The sequence below is a fragment of the Nycticebus coucang genome, chromosome 10, assembly GCF_027406575.1.
Source record: "Nycticebus coucang isolate mNycCou1 chromosome 10, mNycCou1.pri, whole genome shotgun sequence".
NCBI lineage: Eukaryota > Metazoa > Chordata > Mammalia > Primates > Lorisidae > Nycticebus > Nycticebus coucang.
Window position 1 is genome coordinate 64,313,481 of NC_069789.1, and position 19,332 is coordinate 64,332,812.

The following is a 19,332-nucleotide window of genomic DNA, read 5'->3' on the forward strand; positions in this document are numbered from 1 at the left end:
TGCAGTAATTTTTATATGTTGTAATATGTATGTATGTATTCCTACCTTCTGTGGTTTCTTTAATGGTCCCTGAGTTATCATAAGCCCACAGAGTCTTATGAACAAATGCTTGTTCCTACACGTGCCTTCTAACAATAGCACGCCTTTAAGGAAGGAGATTCTAGATGAATTTGGTGAGTGAAAGGAACAGAAGAGAAAAGAGAAAAATGAAGAATTAATACGACTAAGGTTAGAAATCATGAAATGCTCACTCTTAAAGCATCTAAGAGTTTACTTTGCATTGAGTGTTCTTGTAGCACAAGCAGGGGGTGCCGTGAGAAGAAAGTGCCCTGAATTCTAGTATTTGCTCTAAACAGTGTCTGGGTCTCTACTTGCTCATACGTAAAATGCTAATAATGTCATTGCCCTTCTTTAACAGGAAAGTTGAGAGAAGAAAAAAGTGATTAAAGAAAATGGTGACTTCAAAAGTTGAAAAAAATTCAACCTTACAATTTTATTCAAAGACACATAAATTTATGATACTCTCTAATAACCTAATAAATATCTAAAACTTACAGTTCAATTAAAAATTTACTGTTGTTATTTCATATATAATCAACCACAGGAAAAAATACCACACTTTTTTAATCCTTGTATTAGCTTTTAAATATTCTGGAAAATGGAAACTTTTCTTGTCTCAAAAACAAAGACTATGATGCAGGAATCCCTACACACTTGAGTGAAGCACTGAGGATGACACTGGCAGCCTTACTGGCAGGCAGTCCTGCTGACCCATTCCAGGGGAGGCCTCCAAGGGTATAGCCTTCTCTTCCTGCCTTCCATTTTTCTAACTTCAAAAAAAAAAGAAAGAGGGGGACATTTGTCCAATTAAGAAAGGAAGACAAAAATAATTGAAAGGAGGTTAAACCAAAATATGCTTATTACCTTTATGAGGGAAGTTTATGAAATGTCATCCATCCTCTATTACTTCTTTGGATGTGATCTTTCAGGTTGATATTTTAAGGGATAATTTTTATATGTGAATAGTAGTCTCACTGATTGATTCTTAATAAGAACAAATACTTTTTATTTACGAGATGGAAGTATAAAGACACAAAATGGAGAGACATTTTAATCTAAAACAAAAGAGACATTAAATAGTGTGAAAAGTGATCACTGGGTTAGTAATTCTGATTCCAAATTCACATTTTGGTTTCTTCACCTGTAAAAAGTAGTCATGAGACTTACCAAAGACTTAATAAACTAGCAATTTTCCAAAATATAACTAAAAGATAATCACAAATATTGTGCTCTTCAGTTTCTTTATAATAAATTTAAAATTATTATTAAACATGTGTCATAGCAATTAGTTCAGATAACAAGCACTGTTACGGCACACAGTCCACTTCATCAAAAAGATTTTAACCACCTTTCTAATGTTTTATAGGTGCTTAAATTTCTCTTTCATCAAAACATTGTTTTTAAGCCTTCAATTTAATTTCTTCCTATGCTACTTTCTCAAACCAAGATCACTCTATCTTTCCTTCTGATTTCTACTCATATACTTCCATCTGTAAACTGTATACTTTTGAGAACTCTTCCCCAAACCTATCCTCTTAAACCTAAAATGAAGAGAAATCTGTTAAGAACAACAACTGAGGTAAAACCCTGGTTAACTTTTCTTATGCATCCTCTATTTAAACTAATTTCAATACAAATTATTTAAACAGACAACATCTACATTTTGTATGACATTAATGCTCACTTTTTTTTTTTGTTTGAGACAGAGTTGCCCTGGGTAGAGTGCCATGGCATCACAGCAACCTCAAACCCTTGGGTTAAGCGATTCTCTTTCCTCAGCCTCCCAATTAGCTGGGACTACAGGCGCCCATCACAATGCCCAGCTATTTTTTGTTGCAGTTGTCATTGTTGCTTAGCTGGCCGGGGCCGGGTTCAAACCTACCAGCCTTGGTGTATGTGGCTGACACCATAACCACTGTGCTAGAGGCGCCGAGCCTAATGCTCACATTTTTAAGAAAATACACATCAGTTAAAAAGAACTAACTCAGTAGAATGACATTTTTAAATTTTCTTAATAATTATTACTTTCGTATTTACCTATGGTCTCATGAGATAATTAAATGAACCAAGGTGTAATTTTAATTACCACTCCAGTGTTTCTCAAAGAAATTAAATACTAAAACTGAAGGAAAATATTTATTTCCTTTAGTTTTATTTATTTATTTCCCAGTAAATAGACACTGGCCATTTATGAGATGATGACGTTTATGGAAAAGAAAATGAAAACACCACATAGGAAGTAATATCAATAAAAGAAAAATATCACATCCTCTGACATATCTTTTGAGTAGCTTTCTGCCTTACTAGATAGAAAGTTCTTTGGAGAAGTTTCTCTCACTTACTCAATTGTCATTTATTGGTTCATTCCATTTTTTTTTTTTTAAATCTATCTTTTCAACCCAAGACTTTGGCTAATCTCCTTTAATCTCTCTCCATTCCTTCATCTCCTCCATCAATCAATCACCAAACGTTTTAAAATGTGTCAGATTCTAGAAATACACAGATAAGAACCAGAGTTACTGCTCCTCAAGGGCAGGGGCTTCACCATCTGGAGGAAGAGGCGCCAAGCAAAGAAGTTACTACAACACAGCATGACTGCCAAGGAAGGAGGACATGGGGAGAGAAGAAAGGTTTGGGGGAAACTTTATGCAAGAGAGCCACACTATGTTTGAAAGGAAAAGAATGAATTTGGTAAAGAACAGGGAAAAAGGTCTTTCAGAAAGAGGAATCAGTATCTTATCAAAACATGAAAATTCATAGAGTTTCTGGTAGAATTTGCACTGACAGAGCTAAGGAAAGAAAAGGGGAGTATCCAATGATGAATAATCCTTAAGAGATGAGCCCAGGTCAGGTTATGAGGGGCTTTTTGAGTCATAATTCCTTGTACGTAGTAAATATTCAATATATGTTTACTTCATTACCAACAATAATACCAAATTTAACTTGAACTTGAGAGACACCTGAGGGAAAATATCCATCTTTTCAACCCAAGATTTTTGTTAAATATAGTAATTCCCCAAAGATACAACGAATCAGATGATTACTACGAAAGACAGAAAACACCAAAACAAAACAGAAATTAAACATATTTTAATGAGCCATAAAATAAACATTTCCTAATATCATTCATGTGTAGCTGAAATATTTCAATCTGGAACTCTAATCATTTGTACGTTCTACTAACATTATAATTCAAAAGGAAAGGTACAGGCTTGATTTTCCAAAGGATACTAACTCCTTATCTTTAGTTTTAATGCTTACCTGTATCCATGTTTTAGAATGTAACTAGGGAATTAAAGTTAAAATTCCAAGCTTTTAAACTGAATCCTTCTAAATGGAATGATTATACATATCTAGAAATAAATTAAGTAGGGTTCCTCAGGATTCCTATCAATTGAGCCTGGTTGGTAGGGATAGCTAGTATTCTCTTAAAATGTTCCCTTCAAATCTTTGGACAGCAGCCTTAAAAATTCAGCAGTAGTTAAATAAATTTGGTAAACTCTCAAATAGCTATTTGGTATGTTAATTTGCTTAAAATTCTTATTTTTCAAACCTAGTCTATTGCTATATTTGTGATAAAATCGGTATCTAATAAATGTCAACTTTTATTTAAAATTCAGTGTTTGAAAACTCGGTACTTCACTTTTCATTGGTTCCTATATTTTGCTATACTAATAAACTAAATGGCAATTTGAATTTTAAAAGATCTTAAGAGCCTACTTTATAAAAAAAAATGTTTGAGATATTATGGCAGCATCAAATCTGTTTTTGCCACCATGAATCCTGAATAATTCTTTTACAAACAAACTGAATGCCTACTTAAGGACAGAAAATATTTATTAGCACATCTGCATTTCAAAGCTCTTGTTTTGAGAACTCTTCTACAGACCTAAACAGATTAAAGTCACATTGTTATATAGTCTGTGCATTTTTATGTTCACTTCTTTGGTAAAAATGATTTTCCATCTTTACCTAGATATTTAGCTTTCTTCTTCATCAGGGCAGGACAACAGATTCTACCTGTATGAGGAATTGGACTACCTTTTTTGGAAAGTACACCCTCTAAACGTGTTTTGCTCTATAGCTCTTTTCGAAACTGGTGACTATATAGAGTGAAATAAAAAGTGAAATCTATTTTCCTTTCCCAACTCTGAGACCTTCTATCTGGGCCAGACTTTGATATTTGCCCCTTGGCTGAGAATCCACATATCCAACTTCACACTTAGCTGCAGTGAAGTAGCCCTGCAGGCAGGCCGACTTCAACGAACCACTAGTGGTATCATCATTAAAATCCTGCTGAAGGTCACCATGGTAACCGCCTGCTGAGGCTTCACGGCTGCACCCGGCATCTCCTAATCAGCTACCATGTGAAATGCAAATTCAGACAGTCTGAAAATTAGTCAAGAAGAATAGGGGATGAGGATGCAGATATGTGAAATATTCATGTGCTTCATGGAAAAAAGAAGACAGCATGAATGACACAACAAAGAAAGGCCCCTGACATTCCGGCTATCGTTCTGCATTATTGTTCACACCCTCCTGTATTTCCAGGCCTGTAGCTCTGAAGTTGGTTTTGTGAAATGCCATATTTATAGTCTAGGCCCAAAATAGTAATTAAAAATGGCTAACATAATAGTATTAACATCAAATAGAGATAATGCTTCTGAATTATCATCACTGCCTTGTAAGAGTTTCTTCTAATTACCTGAACAGCAAGGCTATGAAGCCAAAAAAACAGGCACAATTGATTATCAGTATAAAAACTACTAGAAGAAAAAAATACTTATTACATCCTAGGAACACAAATGCTTTACCTATGGTAAAAATTCATTAGAGATATTTATTATTCAAGTTACACGGGCTCAAGTTTCCTTACACAATATTAGGAATGGAGGTTATTCATTTCACAATAAAAAGACTGACAAAATTATCTAGTAAGTGAACATTATATAATTGTATTTTTTTTCTCCTTGCTCCTTTCTATTTTCCCGGGGCAAAAAAATGTGTTGCTCATTGGAAGGTGAGATGTCCTACCTCAAGATGGTTTTCCCTCTGGTTGGGTCCCCAGTGAGTATTCTAAAAAGAGCTTATGTGAAACATTTTAGTTGACCTGAGACATTGCTATTTTGCATACCTCCTCATTAAATACTGGTAAAATCCTGTGTATTAGGTTAAAATGGGAGTTGTTTCTTTTGATGAAAACCTGGATGCTGGGTAGAGCCAAAACAACTCATTTCAATAGGTCCCCAAAGCAAGCAAGGATTCAGATTCAGATCTCAATAATGTAAAGTCTTATGAAATTTGCCATCATTTTACCATGTCTACCAAGACAACCTCAAAACATTTCCCCGAAGGTATTTGTCACTAGCAGTGAAGTGGTGATAGGACAAGTATTGTCAAAGAGGGAGGGTGAAGCTTAAAGAGTAAGATGCGGGAACACGTAGATGAGAGATGCATGTTTCAAATTTGGAAAACATGGAGAGAGGGAGTTCTGCCAAAATAGGAAGTTATAATTGTTTGCTGGTCTGAGGCTATGAAAATGAGAGGCCTACTCGGATAGGCCACCAGACATGTTGATAAACTGGAGTCTAGGTTTGAGAGTTCATTCTGCCCTTTGCAGTGTTCATAATGTTGTAAAATCAGCTACTATTCTTATCACACCTAGGAAGTGGCCGATTTTACACCACATGCTGTGCTGTATTCCATTCCACATTATGAATTCCAGAGTCAACTCTTTAAACAGCAAGGCTCCAAGAGAATGAAAACGGAATCAAAAGTGTTATTGCAGCTACCTATACTTTTCATTTGTATTTCTGGATAAAGTAAAATTTCTTCATAAAATACAAAGGTCAGCAAAACGAACAGGAGACAAATATGGGGATGGAAAATGACTTACTTCCTCTGAATAGTGATCTGAAGGAAGAGGTGGGTAGTCACACTGTTCTATCTTCTTACACAGCGAATATAAATTCATTTTGTCACCATAGAAAGGACTCTGTAATGCAGCCATCTGTAAAATACTCCCAATGAAACTGATATAGTTACATGGTAACTTTAAAGGTGATTTCATATATTACACTGGCGTAGAAAATAGTTACAAATACTTTAAATAAAGTCTCTAGGCAATTTGACCTTTATGAATATTCCTTTCTGAGAATTATTTAGCAAGTGCTAAAAATCTTATTTCAACTTTTGATTATTATTTTTTTCAACATTTACAATTCCCTAAAATAGAGAATGGTTAGCATTTACATGTATACATATATACATGTTTACATATAAAACAATATTAACACATAACTTAAAAACTCTGTATATATAATGCCCTAAAAGCAATTAGTATATCTCATGACAAAATAGATATTTCAAGGTATATTGCAACCATTTTAAGGATCAAAATATAACAAACATGAAACTGAAGTTAAAACTGAATTATAATCTAGGGAACATAATTTAGGGACTAGAATGCATAGTACTTCATCTTGCATAACGGTTCTATAGGGAAAAGTTATTCTAAGAAAAAAAAAGTCTCCTCAATTTGAATATTCTAATGGATCCCTAAATAGTTTACCATGAACTAGAACTTTTCTTTTTATAATGTCTCAAAACACTAAATATTTTACAAAGCTGCACGAGTCACAGCTGTAATTCAAGGCTTCTAAATGAGATTTTTATGCAGAAAAACACTCAAAGGATGAACAACTTTAAAAAAGACATTATTGGATTTAAATTTATTTTAAGACAAGGTTCTGACTTGACATTTAAAGTGCAAGCAAGTGCGGTAGTAAGCAGGGTTACAAACTAAAAATTCAATTTAAAATGCTCGCATCCTGTTCAAAACCTTCTAAATCTCTGAACTGCAGCAGCAAGAATGCAACACGGAGTGCCAGGCTGCCCCAGAGTCAGTCACCCTTTTCTACATGTGCTAATAAGTTTGATTTTGGAAGGACAATGTGTACATTCCCCAGACAGGCGGAGTGTGTGTGAAACACGCTCGTCCATGCTGTGCTACTCAGTGAGCGTCAGCGGGGACAGGACTAGCTGAAAATGGCTCTCATCTGTCTTCTGTGCTCCAGACAGAGCTTTAACTCCTTCCGAGCCTGGACGAAGGGGGGGTGCAACTGGAAATCAACCCTGGAAAGTTGACGGACAATTTTTTACCTACCCTCTATTGTACATAAAACCTACGTAGGTCTATACGGAACAACTTTAGGAACAGCTGTTCCACATGAAAAGAAAAAAAGTAAAAGATGATTCAAATGTCCCAGTCATATATAACACTCCATCCCAGAGAAAGAGAAACTACAATAATAATTATGGCATTTTTGTTTTAAATGCAAGCATACCTTAAGATATTAAAAATGCTACGTTAGAAATACTATTATAAAACTATAGTCTCCCAGGTTTGTGAAACCTTATGTAAATGTACACACATTCATTACCATATGCTAGGAGTTCATTATTGTCCTTTTTCTCCATACTGCACAGTGTTAAAAAAAAAAAAATCTGAACGTCCCCTAAGGAGTTAAACAGGAATAGTATATTTTCATGCATCTCCTGCTTTGACAGATGAAAAATGTCAACTGTCCTGTTTTTATTTTCAAGCTTTTGCACTATTCATCTGGTTCATTAGTGCATCTCCATGCTGCCCCTGACAGCTGCTCGCCCTCTCCTCCCAGCAGCTGAATTTTTCAGGCTAATTTGATCCTCCACACTGAGACGATCGCTAGAATGATTGACTTGCTCCCTGACCTCCAGGGTCTGACTTTCCTGATTAGTATTCTGGGGGTGTTGGAGGGACGAAAGCCCACTGTCTGTCTTCGGGGCTGGTGGCAGCTCTCTTTTTTTTTGAACTGTAAGCCACCAACCTACAACCCTGTAAGGATGCAATTGCTGCGCTGAACAATAAAGGAAATGTGTAAAACCTACTTTTCCATGTAAAGGTCCATGTAGCAAAAGCACAGCATCTTGATTTTAATTAGTAAAGTCTACTTTGTTGCATATCAATTAAAATTGTACTGCTTTTTTTTTTTTTTTGAAGGTTTCAGGAATATTTGAAAGTCTAATTTTCTGAGTTTAAAATACATTTTCAAAAAAGGCTTCCTACTCCTTCATTGTTGATAATAATTTCCTAGTGATATACAATATAAAATATCTATGTGATGTATGGCCAAGTTTTTAAAGCTAAATTTCTATTATTTCTCTTAGCAGTATATTGAAACATAGCTGAAAGGAGATAGAACATAAAGGCTAATTAAATCCTAGAAAAATTCTAGTTCTTCTGAAAGACTCACATAGAGAAATAGAGAAAATGTAGTTTAGATGAAAACTAATGTTAGCATGGTAAATACTTCAACTATAAATCATCTACAACATATATAACTCATGGATGGAGGAGTGTCCAAAAAAATAATTTTTATTTGGGTGGTTTTAATTATACATAAAAATGGGACACTACCTCTCAAAGGCAAATTCAAAATGTGATAAATTATTTCAGTTTTGACATGAGAGTAGGCTTAGCTTTAAAAGAAATATGCAAACTTCCTCTCAAAAACCTACTTATTTTACCTCCACTGAACCTTTTTTTTTTCACTGCTAAATTTAATCTTGTTATTTGGAAACCAATTTGCTGTTTACTTTTAGGTGTTTAAAGAGAAAATGTTGCTTTGATAACATTAGGCGACGGCCTGAAGGAATCTAAGCTTACCTAAACAGAAACAAAATATCTTAAATGTACAAAGTGACTGACTTTGAAACACTGTAGCAACTCAATATAATTAAACTACTTTTAAGCATTGTACCAAATTGTAAAAGAGTATAATGAGCATAAATCTTGTATAATCTCATGTGCATATATAAAAACACCTTGCTACATTATTAATTCATAATTTTTTCATAATGAAAATTATCCTAACTATGAGTTTATTTAATAGGAACATTTAAAAATCCTTTCATTTACGTATAGTCGGTCATGTTAGAAAGAAGAACAAATATATAATTTCAGGTTCCTTAAATTAAGGAAATTTAAATCTACAATCACTGAAAAAATAAAAAATGATGACACACATTTCAAAATAAAAACATTACCTCCTGATGCCCCACTTCCAAGTAATAGTGGCACTATTAAAATAGATAATGTCTTCATATTTCATTTAAGTCACGAGGATAAGAGGTAACAAAATATGTAATGAGAAATGTATTGGTTTCTATCTACTGTAGCATGTTTCTTTACTTTATGAAAACTTATTCAGATATATAGTAATTTTTAATTAACAGCTTTGACTTAAAGCCTAAAAAAATTACTATTCAATTAAAAACAAAATGACCAAAGTCACTAGCTTGAGATATTCTTTGATTCCATTACTCTCTATATACAATGTGTTAACTAATATGCTTACTTTTAACCATACAAATTATTGCACTGCACTATTTTAGAGAATCTACCTGTATGATTCCATCTTCCTTGGCTAAATCATCACCAGGAGAATAGGAGAGAGTATTTCACTGAGCTTTACCACTACAAATTATTACTTGCTTCCACTAAATTAAGTGATATCCTAGAAAAATTATCTGTTTGCATACTACTCTTGATACTGAATTATAACTGAGTGAAAGTAAAATAAAATATTGATAAAGGTATTCACTATACTTTCACATTTTAAATCCATTCCACTGTACCTCTCATACAAAGTACAGATAAGGATTCATAGATACTCAAATGTATATTTTTATAAATTTGAAACACACAAAAAAGCATAAAATTAACTTAAAAAATAGCTCTTATCAAAAGGACACAATTTAAATACATTAGAGGAATTAAATGTTTAGGAATGTATAGTTACTAAATTCCATTATATAACAGTTATTAGCCCAAGGAATTGATTCTTCATAATTAAAAAGGGTATTTTTAAACATCATCCAGAAGAAAATAAGAGTATGACATAAGGAGGGGGGAAGAAGACTGCAGCAGGTGAAAACGCATCAGCATCTGGAGTTCACCAACATTGCCTACCTCATACAGCAGACAGCCCAGAGACCAGATGTCAGATTTGAAGTTGTATCCATTTTCATGTATTCTCTCTGGAGACATGTAATAAGGTGTACCCACTGCAAAAAACAAACCAAATTAAAAAAGGACAAAAATGAAGATGCAGTTGTATTAAAAATAACACACAAATTTTGGATTGAAAAATGGCACCAAAACAATTCATTAGGATCAGAAAATTGTTTACACGAATATTCAAAACTTTCAAATTTCTTCTTTACACCCCAACCCTTAAATAGCACATTAACATTTATATTACATTAAAAAGAGTATGGTGGGTTAAACTGTATTTCCTTTCGATTCAATCCAAGGAGACTCTAGGGAACACAACTAAAGGAAAAAATATAATTCTAACAAGAGAATCTATTTAAATGATTCACATTGGCTTGCTTTTTTTTTTTTTTTAAGTGGCTTGCATATCCCAAATAATTAAGCGTGATAATATAATAATAATTTATTTAAAAACAAATAGTATTGCATAACAATTTAGTAGCATATATATAAATAAATCATAGCAATTATTAACTTTTACAAAAACATTCCTTAGCATATAATTGTGGCTCTTAACAAATGATATAGCCCTTAACAATTGGTGTCTTAGTTACTCCCACTTGAGAAAGAATATAACAGATTTTGTACATCAAAGTGTTATATGATAACTTATATGAAAGGGTGCCGACATCTCATGAAAAATGTCTGAGTTATTCCTACTACTAAGACCCTTTTGGAGACCATATACTCCAGATATTTTTGTTTTTATTTGTTTCTATATGCTAATACTTTTTTCTTTTTAATATGCTAAAATGCTAATATTAAAAACATAAAAATGAGCAAAAGCATATGCATTATATTCTGAAGGATAAAACATGTAAGTGACTTTCAAGGTGAATATCTTTAATTTTAGGTTGAGATGCCTGTTATTTCACCATCATCAGCCTAAGGCTTTTTGCCAAAAAGAAAATCAAAGTTTGAGAACAACATTTAGCAATCTTATTTACCTCAGGCAAGAGCTACTAAAAATACCTTTCGGCTCATGGAGAAAAAGCATTCTTCTTTTTCTATTAATTTTCAAAAACTCCCCAGGTATTTACTGTAAATCTTACTGAGACTAAATCACAATACTGAGCAGAGGTCATTACTAAGAGGTAATAAAAAGAGTCACACTAATAATTAAAGCACTATCAGCAAAAACAGAACTCAGTTTTCCAAAATTATAAAATTATAACCTAATGGTTGTATGTGGAAACTATAGTCTGTAAAGGTGAAAACATCATGAACCATATATTCAAGAAATCCTATCTATATTGGAATCCTTTTATACTAAGAATGGATAGTTTCAGAATGGATATAAGAGACATATTTATGAAACTGAAAAAGTAAAAAAAAAAAGTGTATGCAAACAGGAAGGTAAAAGGTTTAAATAAAATATGAAGTATACAGATATGAAATTAATAAGATAAACTTAATGAAATAAGATATTTAACTGCAGCATTTACTGTAAAGACAAAGGTAAATCTGCCAACTTCTGTAATGTCAGAAAAGGAAAGAAACTTTAAAAAATAGCTGGGTTTAAAGAATTTGTGTCATTGTCTAAAATAAACACCAGCTATCTAGCATGGGGAGCTCTATCCACTTTACTTGTAGTTTGCATAAGCGACACCAATTATTGGAAATATTTACACATTTTCTCCACTTAAGGTAGGTTGGCAGGTACAGCTGGAATAATAAACAGGGCTGTACACAGGCTCCCGGTTTCAGGACATAAAGCAAGTGGCTGGCAGTGAGGAATGTGCAGAGAGAGGCTTCACAGAATCCACAGGGGGCAGCTGAGAACACTGAGGCTTGAAGGTTCAGAGTTTACCAAAAGCAAAGGTAATTTTAACCAGTAGCTCTGGGAAACCTGCTGATACATTAGGGGTTTGATATGAGTGTGAAAGATTGATGATAGGGAAAAAGAAGAACAAATGCTAGCATTTTACAGAGATTAGCCCCAGCGTAACACCTTAACTGCAATACAAACTGAACTCTCTGACCCAAGTCAAGGGAGCAGGGGAGAGGAATGATTAGGAATTGTGCTAAACTAAACTTAAAATGTAAAAAGTCTTAATGTCCAGTGAGCTGCTGGAGGTCATTCAAAAAGTTACACACTCAGTTCACACGGGTAAACTTAGATTCCAATTCTTCTCCATATTATAAATAACAAATTTCTTTACACTAAATAGGTATGTTTTATTTGAATGTTGAAATTACATATATTCTTTTTTTTAATGACATATTCTTGAATGTATATTAAAATTTAAAGCTAAGTATGCTACTCACCTCTTTGATCGACATCTTTCCAAAAGAGTCATTATATAAGGTAAGTAAGTTTGCATTCTGCACTACAATTATTAGTTGGATAAATTCACAATTAACTGAACACAGGCCTGAGAGGTTCTACTGTCTTCTGACATGCCCCCTAATGTGCCCCTCCCTGTCCTGGTCAAGGGCTCTTCCACTTACTGACATGTAAACTGATTCACCCTTACTTCTCTCTCTCTAGCACAAACGCATAAAAGTGTAAGTGCTCAGGAAAATTTCCAATACATTTAAACACAGTGTTATGTTTTCACATTTCAAACTTAATGAAGATATAATTATTTCCTAAAGACCCTTTTTAGAAATCCGTGACAGCTGTTGCTATTATCACTGTTGCCTCAAGAATGTTGTGACTTCTTTTAACAGTTGTACAAGAAAAGAAAGCCTTGTGGATTGATATGATTAGGCATTAAAATGATCATGCAAACTACTGTCCTATGTATTGAGGAGCTTGAAGACTACAGGGTGCATAATTCCATTTATCCTTCAAGAATTTATGGTTATAGGTAAAATGAGAATACATTTTACAATAGCAGATACTTAATGTCATTTTAACCTCCTGACATGAATAAAAGAAATGGATGATAACATTACAGAAAGCAGAGAAACACTGACATTAGAGGAGAATTGCTGAGAACTGAAATGCTATCTGACCTTTCTTTAATCTTTCCTAATACTACATTCACATATACTACAGCAGTCATTCAAATGTGAAAACATTTTCATTACATTAATTGACTTATTCCAGCTACATACAAAAAGTTTTACACGATACATAGCCCATCAACAATAAATACATTCTAAAATTAATTCTGAAGAAAATGAAGACCGATTTTTTTTTGGAAGTTTAACAATATGTTTATGAGAGCCAACAAATTCTGCTAACATGTTGTTACTCTAGAAGATACACTAAATTAATGACTTTCATCAAATCAGGTTAGATGCAGAATTTTTTCAACAGTTTGGCTAAAATGTTAGCACTGTAATCTCTGCAAAGATTTGAATGAGAAAACAATGATACAACGGCTGAAGCATCTTTATGTATGGTTAGATTTTGATTGCTATTTTTTTGTTTTCTAAACAAAAGGAGGGAACACGAAACCAGTGAATGGTCAGGTGGTCTCTTTCACATCTTACATTTGGCACCAAGACTGTTCATTTTCTCTTTTTATTAACTTTTCTCATCAGAAGTGATTTGAGAAAGATGATCTCTGAGATCCCTTTTGCTCTAAAATTCTGTATCACTCATAAAAAGTCTACAAAAATCCATATAGAAAATGAAATGGAAAAATGATACGCTCCTTTTTTAACTTATTAGAGTGTTTTAAGTCAGAGAACAAATAAGTCAATTCAGTTTAGAAATACTGTTTCTTTCTCTTATAATTAGAGCAAACTACATAAAAGAAAGATTTGAATACTCCTTGTTGGAAAAATTAATTTTATAGCTCAGTTTGATTTTAAAACACACATAACTTCAGAGAATAAGACTTCAGTTCTGTTCTTTCCTTCGTACTCATGAGTTAGCCCAGAAATTATGTTGGCAGAGGGAATGAAGAGAGGCCAAATTTATTTCACTATTAGGAATATTATCTGAGGTCAATATAAAATGGCTGAGGAGTAGATCAATATTTCTTCTGAAAAAGATATTTATACAAAAAAAACTTGTCAGCTTCCAAGTGTAAGGACAACATCTAAGAGCTTTAATAATGCTCGGCGCATTTCCCTGATACTGTTGTTACTTGGCTCCAGGCAGCATATTAAATGCATTGCATGTGTCACCTTGCTGTTCTAGGTCCTGGGAGGACAGACGCAGACGGGTCAAGTTCTTGATCGCGGAGGGTGGGGCTCACAGTTCAGCAAAACAGGGACTATCATGGGAAGTTTTATGAGAGGTTACTGCTATTATCCTGTTGTAGGGAGAAGTCACAGGGAGGTCGGGAAACTTGCCAAAGATCATAGAACCAGCGAGTGTGGACCTGGAATTCCAGTGGAGGTAGTTCTGCCTCATCATTGGAGCAGTGGGTTAATTTCATTAAAACTGACCACTGTGAACCATTACTGGGAAAAACAAAAACCAAAAAACAAAAAACTCTATCGTTCCAAATTAAGAAGCAGAGAAACTCCTAGAAGTCATAGCACATACATACGAAAAGCCAGGAATAAAGGGTCCAGGTTCAATGAGCTACATGTGGAAATTGTTCTACACTGCAGCAATGCCGAATGTTTTAAATACATAACTCGTTACGGTGGCTGAGAGGTTAAATGTGCCCAGTTTAAAATTAGACAATAGCTTCTTCCCAGAGCAATTGCTTAAGTCAAGGAAGGACTGAAAGTTAAAAATAAATCAGTGAAAGCAGCCTAAAGTACTGTCTGAACATATGCTGCCTTTATGGCTCCAAACCACCTTCAACAATGAAGGGTAGAAGCCAAAGAAAGAGCCATCGAGAGGTGCTAGGAAAGGTGTGGGAAAAACAAGTGTGTGACCACAGGTGGCACCTGGCACCCAAAATGAAACTGTGTTAATGCCCGCTTCAAGAACACTAATTTTCCAAGTTCAAATCAGAGGATATATCACACTTGGAAATAGTGCGGGGAACATGAATTATACACTCAAGGGACTCCACTGTGAAAATTCTGATATCTAGCTTGAATGATGGCTACACATTTACTCTACTGGCAATAGCACAAAATTAGAAAACCATTTGTCTCATTGTGAAAGGTAGATAGGAGTTCAAGCAATCCTGTAACAAAACAATAACAACAATGTAATTTCCTCCCAAGGGATTTCAAATATTTGTCTAGCAGAAAGATCAATACCGGTGAGTTTTTAGTTAGCTTTTTTTAAAAAAAAAAAAAACTATTTCATTTTCAGTATGTACAACAACCACACACTAACAGCTAAATATACACATGTTCATGCAAAAAGAAAATTCTCTATCTTTCCTTTTCTGGGGGACAGTATAAAAGTGAGAAAATGCTTCATCAAAACGTCATTAATTTACTGCTCCGATTTGTTTTTTCTCCTTTCACTTGAGGAAGCAATGACACAGGAAACATTTCATCGTATTTATTAATAACTATAATTTTGGTGAAAACAGATTCTCCTGATAACTACTGCCAATTATTTACAAGCAACTTTGGAATATACAATGTAGTTAGATTTTGTAACAGATTAATTTTCCTCATTAAATTTTATTAAAAGTACATTTTATCCCCTCCTACATTCCAGCCCTTGATGGAGTAAGCCCCTAAGAAGAACCATGATTTTTGGCAAGGTGAGAAGCTCCTTGAGGAATAAAAAAATGTGCAAATAATTATAAAAACAGAATTGCCAAAAAACAATGATAGAAAACAATTTTTCACAAAATTTATATTAAGCCAAGTGTGGCTTAATATAAATTTATTTATATTTCCTCCCTTGAAATGTAAATCACAATGCAATAAAATGCCTACAAAGGTCTATAATAAAAATATGAAAATTTAACATCAAAACATCAGTTCAAAAAAGAAAGTATTTATTTTCAGTAATATAAACTTCCATTAAAACCTCTGATTTTTGAAGAATTTCACCTCATCAGTGTTCAGAGGAGAATACAAATGACTCCCTAACTATCAAGTATCAACAGTGTGATAGGTAGAATTCGTGCTTCCCGATCTTTGCCCGTGGGTATTACACTCTCTTGTGTTATGATAAGTGACAAAAGAGAATTTGCAGGCAGAAAGGTTATAGACCAGCGATTCTCAACCTGTGGGTCATGACCCACAGGAACTGTACTAAAGGGCCACGGCCTTAGGAAGGTTGAGAACCACTGTTATAGACCTTAAAATGGGAAGATTAGCTGGGAGTGGTGGCTCACACCTGTAATCCTAGCCACTCTAGGAGACCGAGGCAGGTGGATTGCCTGAGCTCACAGGTTCGAGACCAGGCTGAGCCAGAGCAAGGCCCCATCTCCAAAAAATAGCCAAGCATTGTGGCAGACGCCTGTAGTCCCAGCTACTTGGGAAGCTGAGGCAAGAGAACTGCTTGAGCCCAAGAGTTTGAGGTTGCTGTGAGCTATGATGCCACGCACTCTACCAAGGGCAACAAAGTGAAACTCTGTCTCCAAAAAAAAAATAGGAGGATTACTTTAGATTAACAGTGAGAGATAGGACAGAAGGTGCAGTAGAGAAGTAAAATATGAGAAGGACTCTACCCACCATTGCTGACTTTCAGAGTGGAGAAAGGAGGGCAGCCTAGAAGGTAAGAAAGGGCCGCAGCTGACAGCCAGTGAGAAAACAAGGGCCTCAGTCCTACATCAAAGAACTGAGTTCTGCCAACAACCTGAATAGGCAGGAAATGGACTGAGCCTTCAGAAGTCCTAAAGTCATCTTGATTTTAGCTTGGTGAGAGCCATGTGTACATCTGACTGTAGAACTGCAAAATTAAAAAAAAAAATGGTGTTGTTTAAGCCACTATCTTTCTGGTGCTTTGTTAGGGCAGCAAAAGAAAATAAATACAAATGTACTGATGATTCACACATTGCATGGGAGAGCAGAATACTCAGTTCAGTGTGCTGAAGACCTACTACACACCAAAAACCACACTGAGCACTGAGACAATAGAAAGAAAAAGACACAGAGTTCAAAAATGTTTGAACTCGTAAGAGCTCACTGGATCACTGTGGGGTAAAGTGTGTGGGATTTTTTAAGTTTTCTCTTTTGGGGGAGTGGGAAGAGCAGAAGCCAATACATGCGCTATAATAATACTACAGTAAATGACACAGGGCTTCAGGGCTGAAACGATGGTCTTTTGTAATTCCGAGGAACTCTGGGTTGGCCAGAGAACTGACAGAAGTCTAAAGTACACAATCAAACCTACCTCCAAGAGTCACAGAATAGGAAACAGTGGTTACGGGCATTTAGTCTACAGGTGGCATGTGAAGTTTGGTAAGTAACAATTTCTTTATCATAAATGTTTTAAGTTGACCAAAATAGGGTCCTTATCACAAGAAGTCCAGTAGGGTAAGTGCAGAGAAAAGTCACCAGGGATCAATACTCTACTGAACCTCATGAATCACTCTGGACTTAAAGATAATCTTTCTTCTCAAAACTTCCCCACTTAGAAAGATGAAATTCCCTAAGCCTAAGGTTACCTCTGTCCCCTCTTCATTCACCATTACCAGCCATTCCCCTTTGGTTGCAACAGCTACCCTATATGTCACAAACACAAATAAGTAGAAAAGGATATAAACAATATTTAAAAAATAAAACTAAATGAGTTATTTTCCTTTATTTTAGAGTCATGGACAATACCCACATTCATTATTTCTGATCCTCCTTTTCCTGGAAACCTGGGGTAATTACATTTCCCTGTCCCCTTGAGAGAGCCATTGCCGTGAGACCTGTTTTGGCCAATGAAACGTGAATGCGAGTAATTTGTGTTACATTCAAGCAGAAGGATATAATTAAGAGCCAGTAAGTGATTCTCCATGCTATCTTCACCCCCATGGGATCACCAAAACGTATGTTGATAGGAAGATAACACAAGACTGAATGTGCCTGAAATTCCAAGTCACATGAAGGGAGGCCAGCTCCCCTAAAGACCAACACATGTACACAGCTGACTTTGGGTAACAGATTATAATACAGTTCAGTGCTAAGCAACTGAGATTTTTTTTTTTCTGTCTCGCTTCTCACTGTAGTATAATCTAACCTATGCTTACTGCGATATTTAGTAAAATTCATCCTGCATATACAACCTATCTCCAAGCCTCATTCGTTTAATCAGTATTCTGTGAGTACCTACTATGAGCACCTGTGAGAAATCAGGGAACCAAAAATACAAAGATCTCTGTCCTAACAAAGCTTAAATTTTACCTGGTAGAGAGAGACAATAAGTACTAAGCATAATAAGTTAATTACATATAACACGTCAGAAGATAAATTATAAGAAAAAAAGAAAAAAACATGGTAAGGATTAGAAATTCTAATGAAGGGTGGGAGTGAGGGATCAGATTCAGTATTAAACAGAGTGATCTCCATCTCCTAATCTGGTACCATCCACTCTACCCACTATAAAACAATGAGGAATAGAGGAGAAAATGTGCTTTAAAACTACTTGGGAATCCTAAAATGATATACACATTTCTTGCTACTGTTGTTATTTGCTGATGTTTAGTAGCAACAAAGGATTCCTCTGGGTCATGATTATAGGAAATAAATGTAGTTTAATATGATTTGATTAGAAATATAATGTATATTAGAATATACAAAATTGTTCTGTTATTCTATGTTGCAATATTCAAAGGTAAAGATACCTGATCTCTTAATAAGTTGCTTCTGAGTCAGAATATTCATATTTGCTAAAAGAAGACTTCAGAGTAAATTAAGAAACAGAAACACACAAAAAGTCTATTCTGCCTCTTGTGAAATGAGAAAGATTATGGCTTGACTGTTGTGTTCCAATTTCACAAGTTTTGGTTTTAACTTTCACTTTAGAAGAGCCACTTCTTTGGAAATATCAGCTAAAGTTGCTGGTAGACAAATAGAAAGACAGACTTGAATATCCTGGAGGCTTATTTCCTATTTATTTTGGAATCTTGGAACAGCAAGCGCAGTCAAGTCCAGAGAGAGCGCAAACGATGTAGGCTCCTGAGCAAGGTAACAAAGCAGAATAAGGTGATTCCAGACTGAATAACAACAAACCAAAAAATGGTCATACAGCAAGAGAAAATGCGACAAAGTACTCACATAATAAAAAAAACAAAATACGTGGTAGAGTACACCCAGACTAGAAGCCACAGACCCACTCGCTATCTTCAGAGCCTCATTTAGCTCTCCATCCTTTGCTCCGTCAACTCCAGAATGAGAACAGCTCAAGTGCACAGTTC

At 34.8% G+C, this 19,332-nt stretch overlaps 1 protein-coding gene across 2 annotated transcripts in view; it reads right to left on the reverse strand.

The window, feature by feature from the left end:
• The window catches only part of NEK7 (NIMA related kinase 7), a 158,398-nt gene that overhangs the window by 16,100 nt on the left and 122,966 nt on the right, over positions 1-19,332 (reverse strand). For both annotated transcript variants that reach the window (XM_053606378.1, XM_053606379.1), the window contains exons 8-9: positions 10,073-10,167; positions 5,957-6,070 (exon numbers count right to left, since the gene is read on the reverse strand). In XM_053606378.1, the coding sequence (XP_053462353.1) occupies positions 5,957-6,070; positions 10,073-10,167 (209 nt within the window). The remainder of the gene's footprint in view (positions 1-5,956; positions 6,071-10,072; positions 10,168-19,332) is intronic.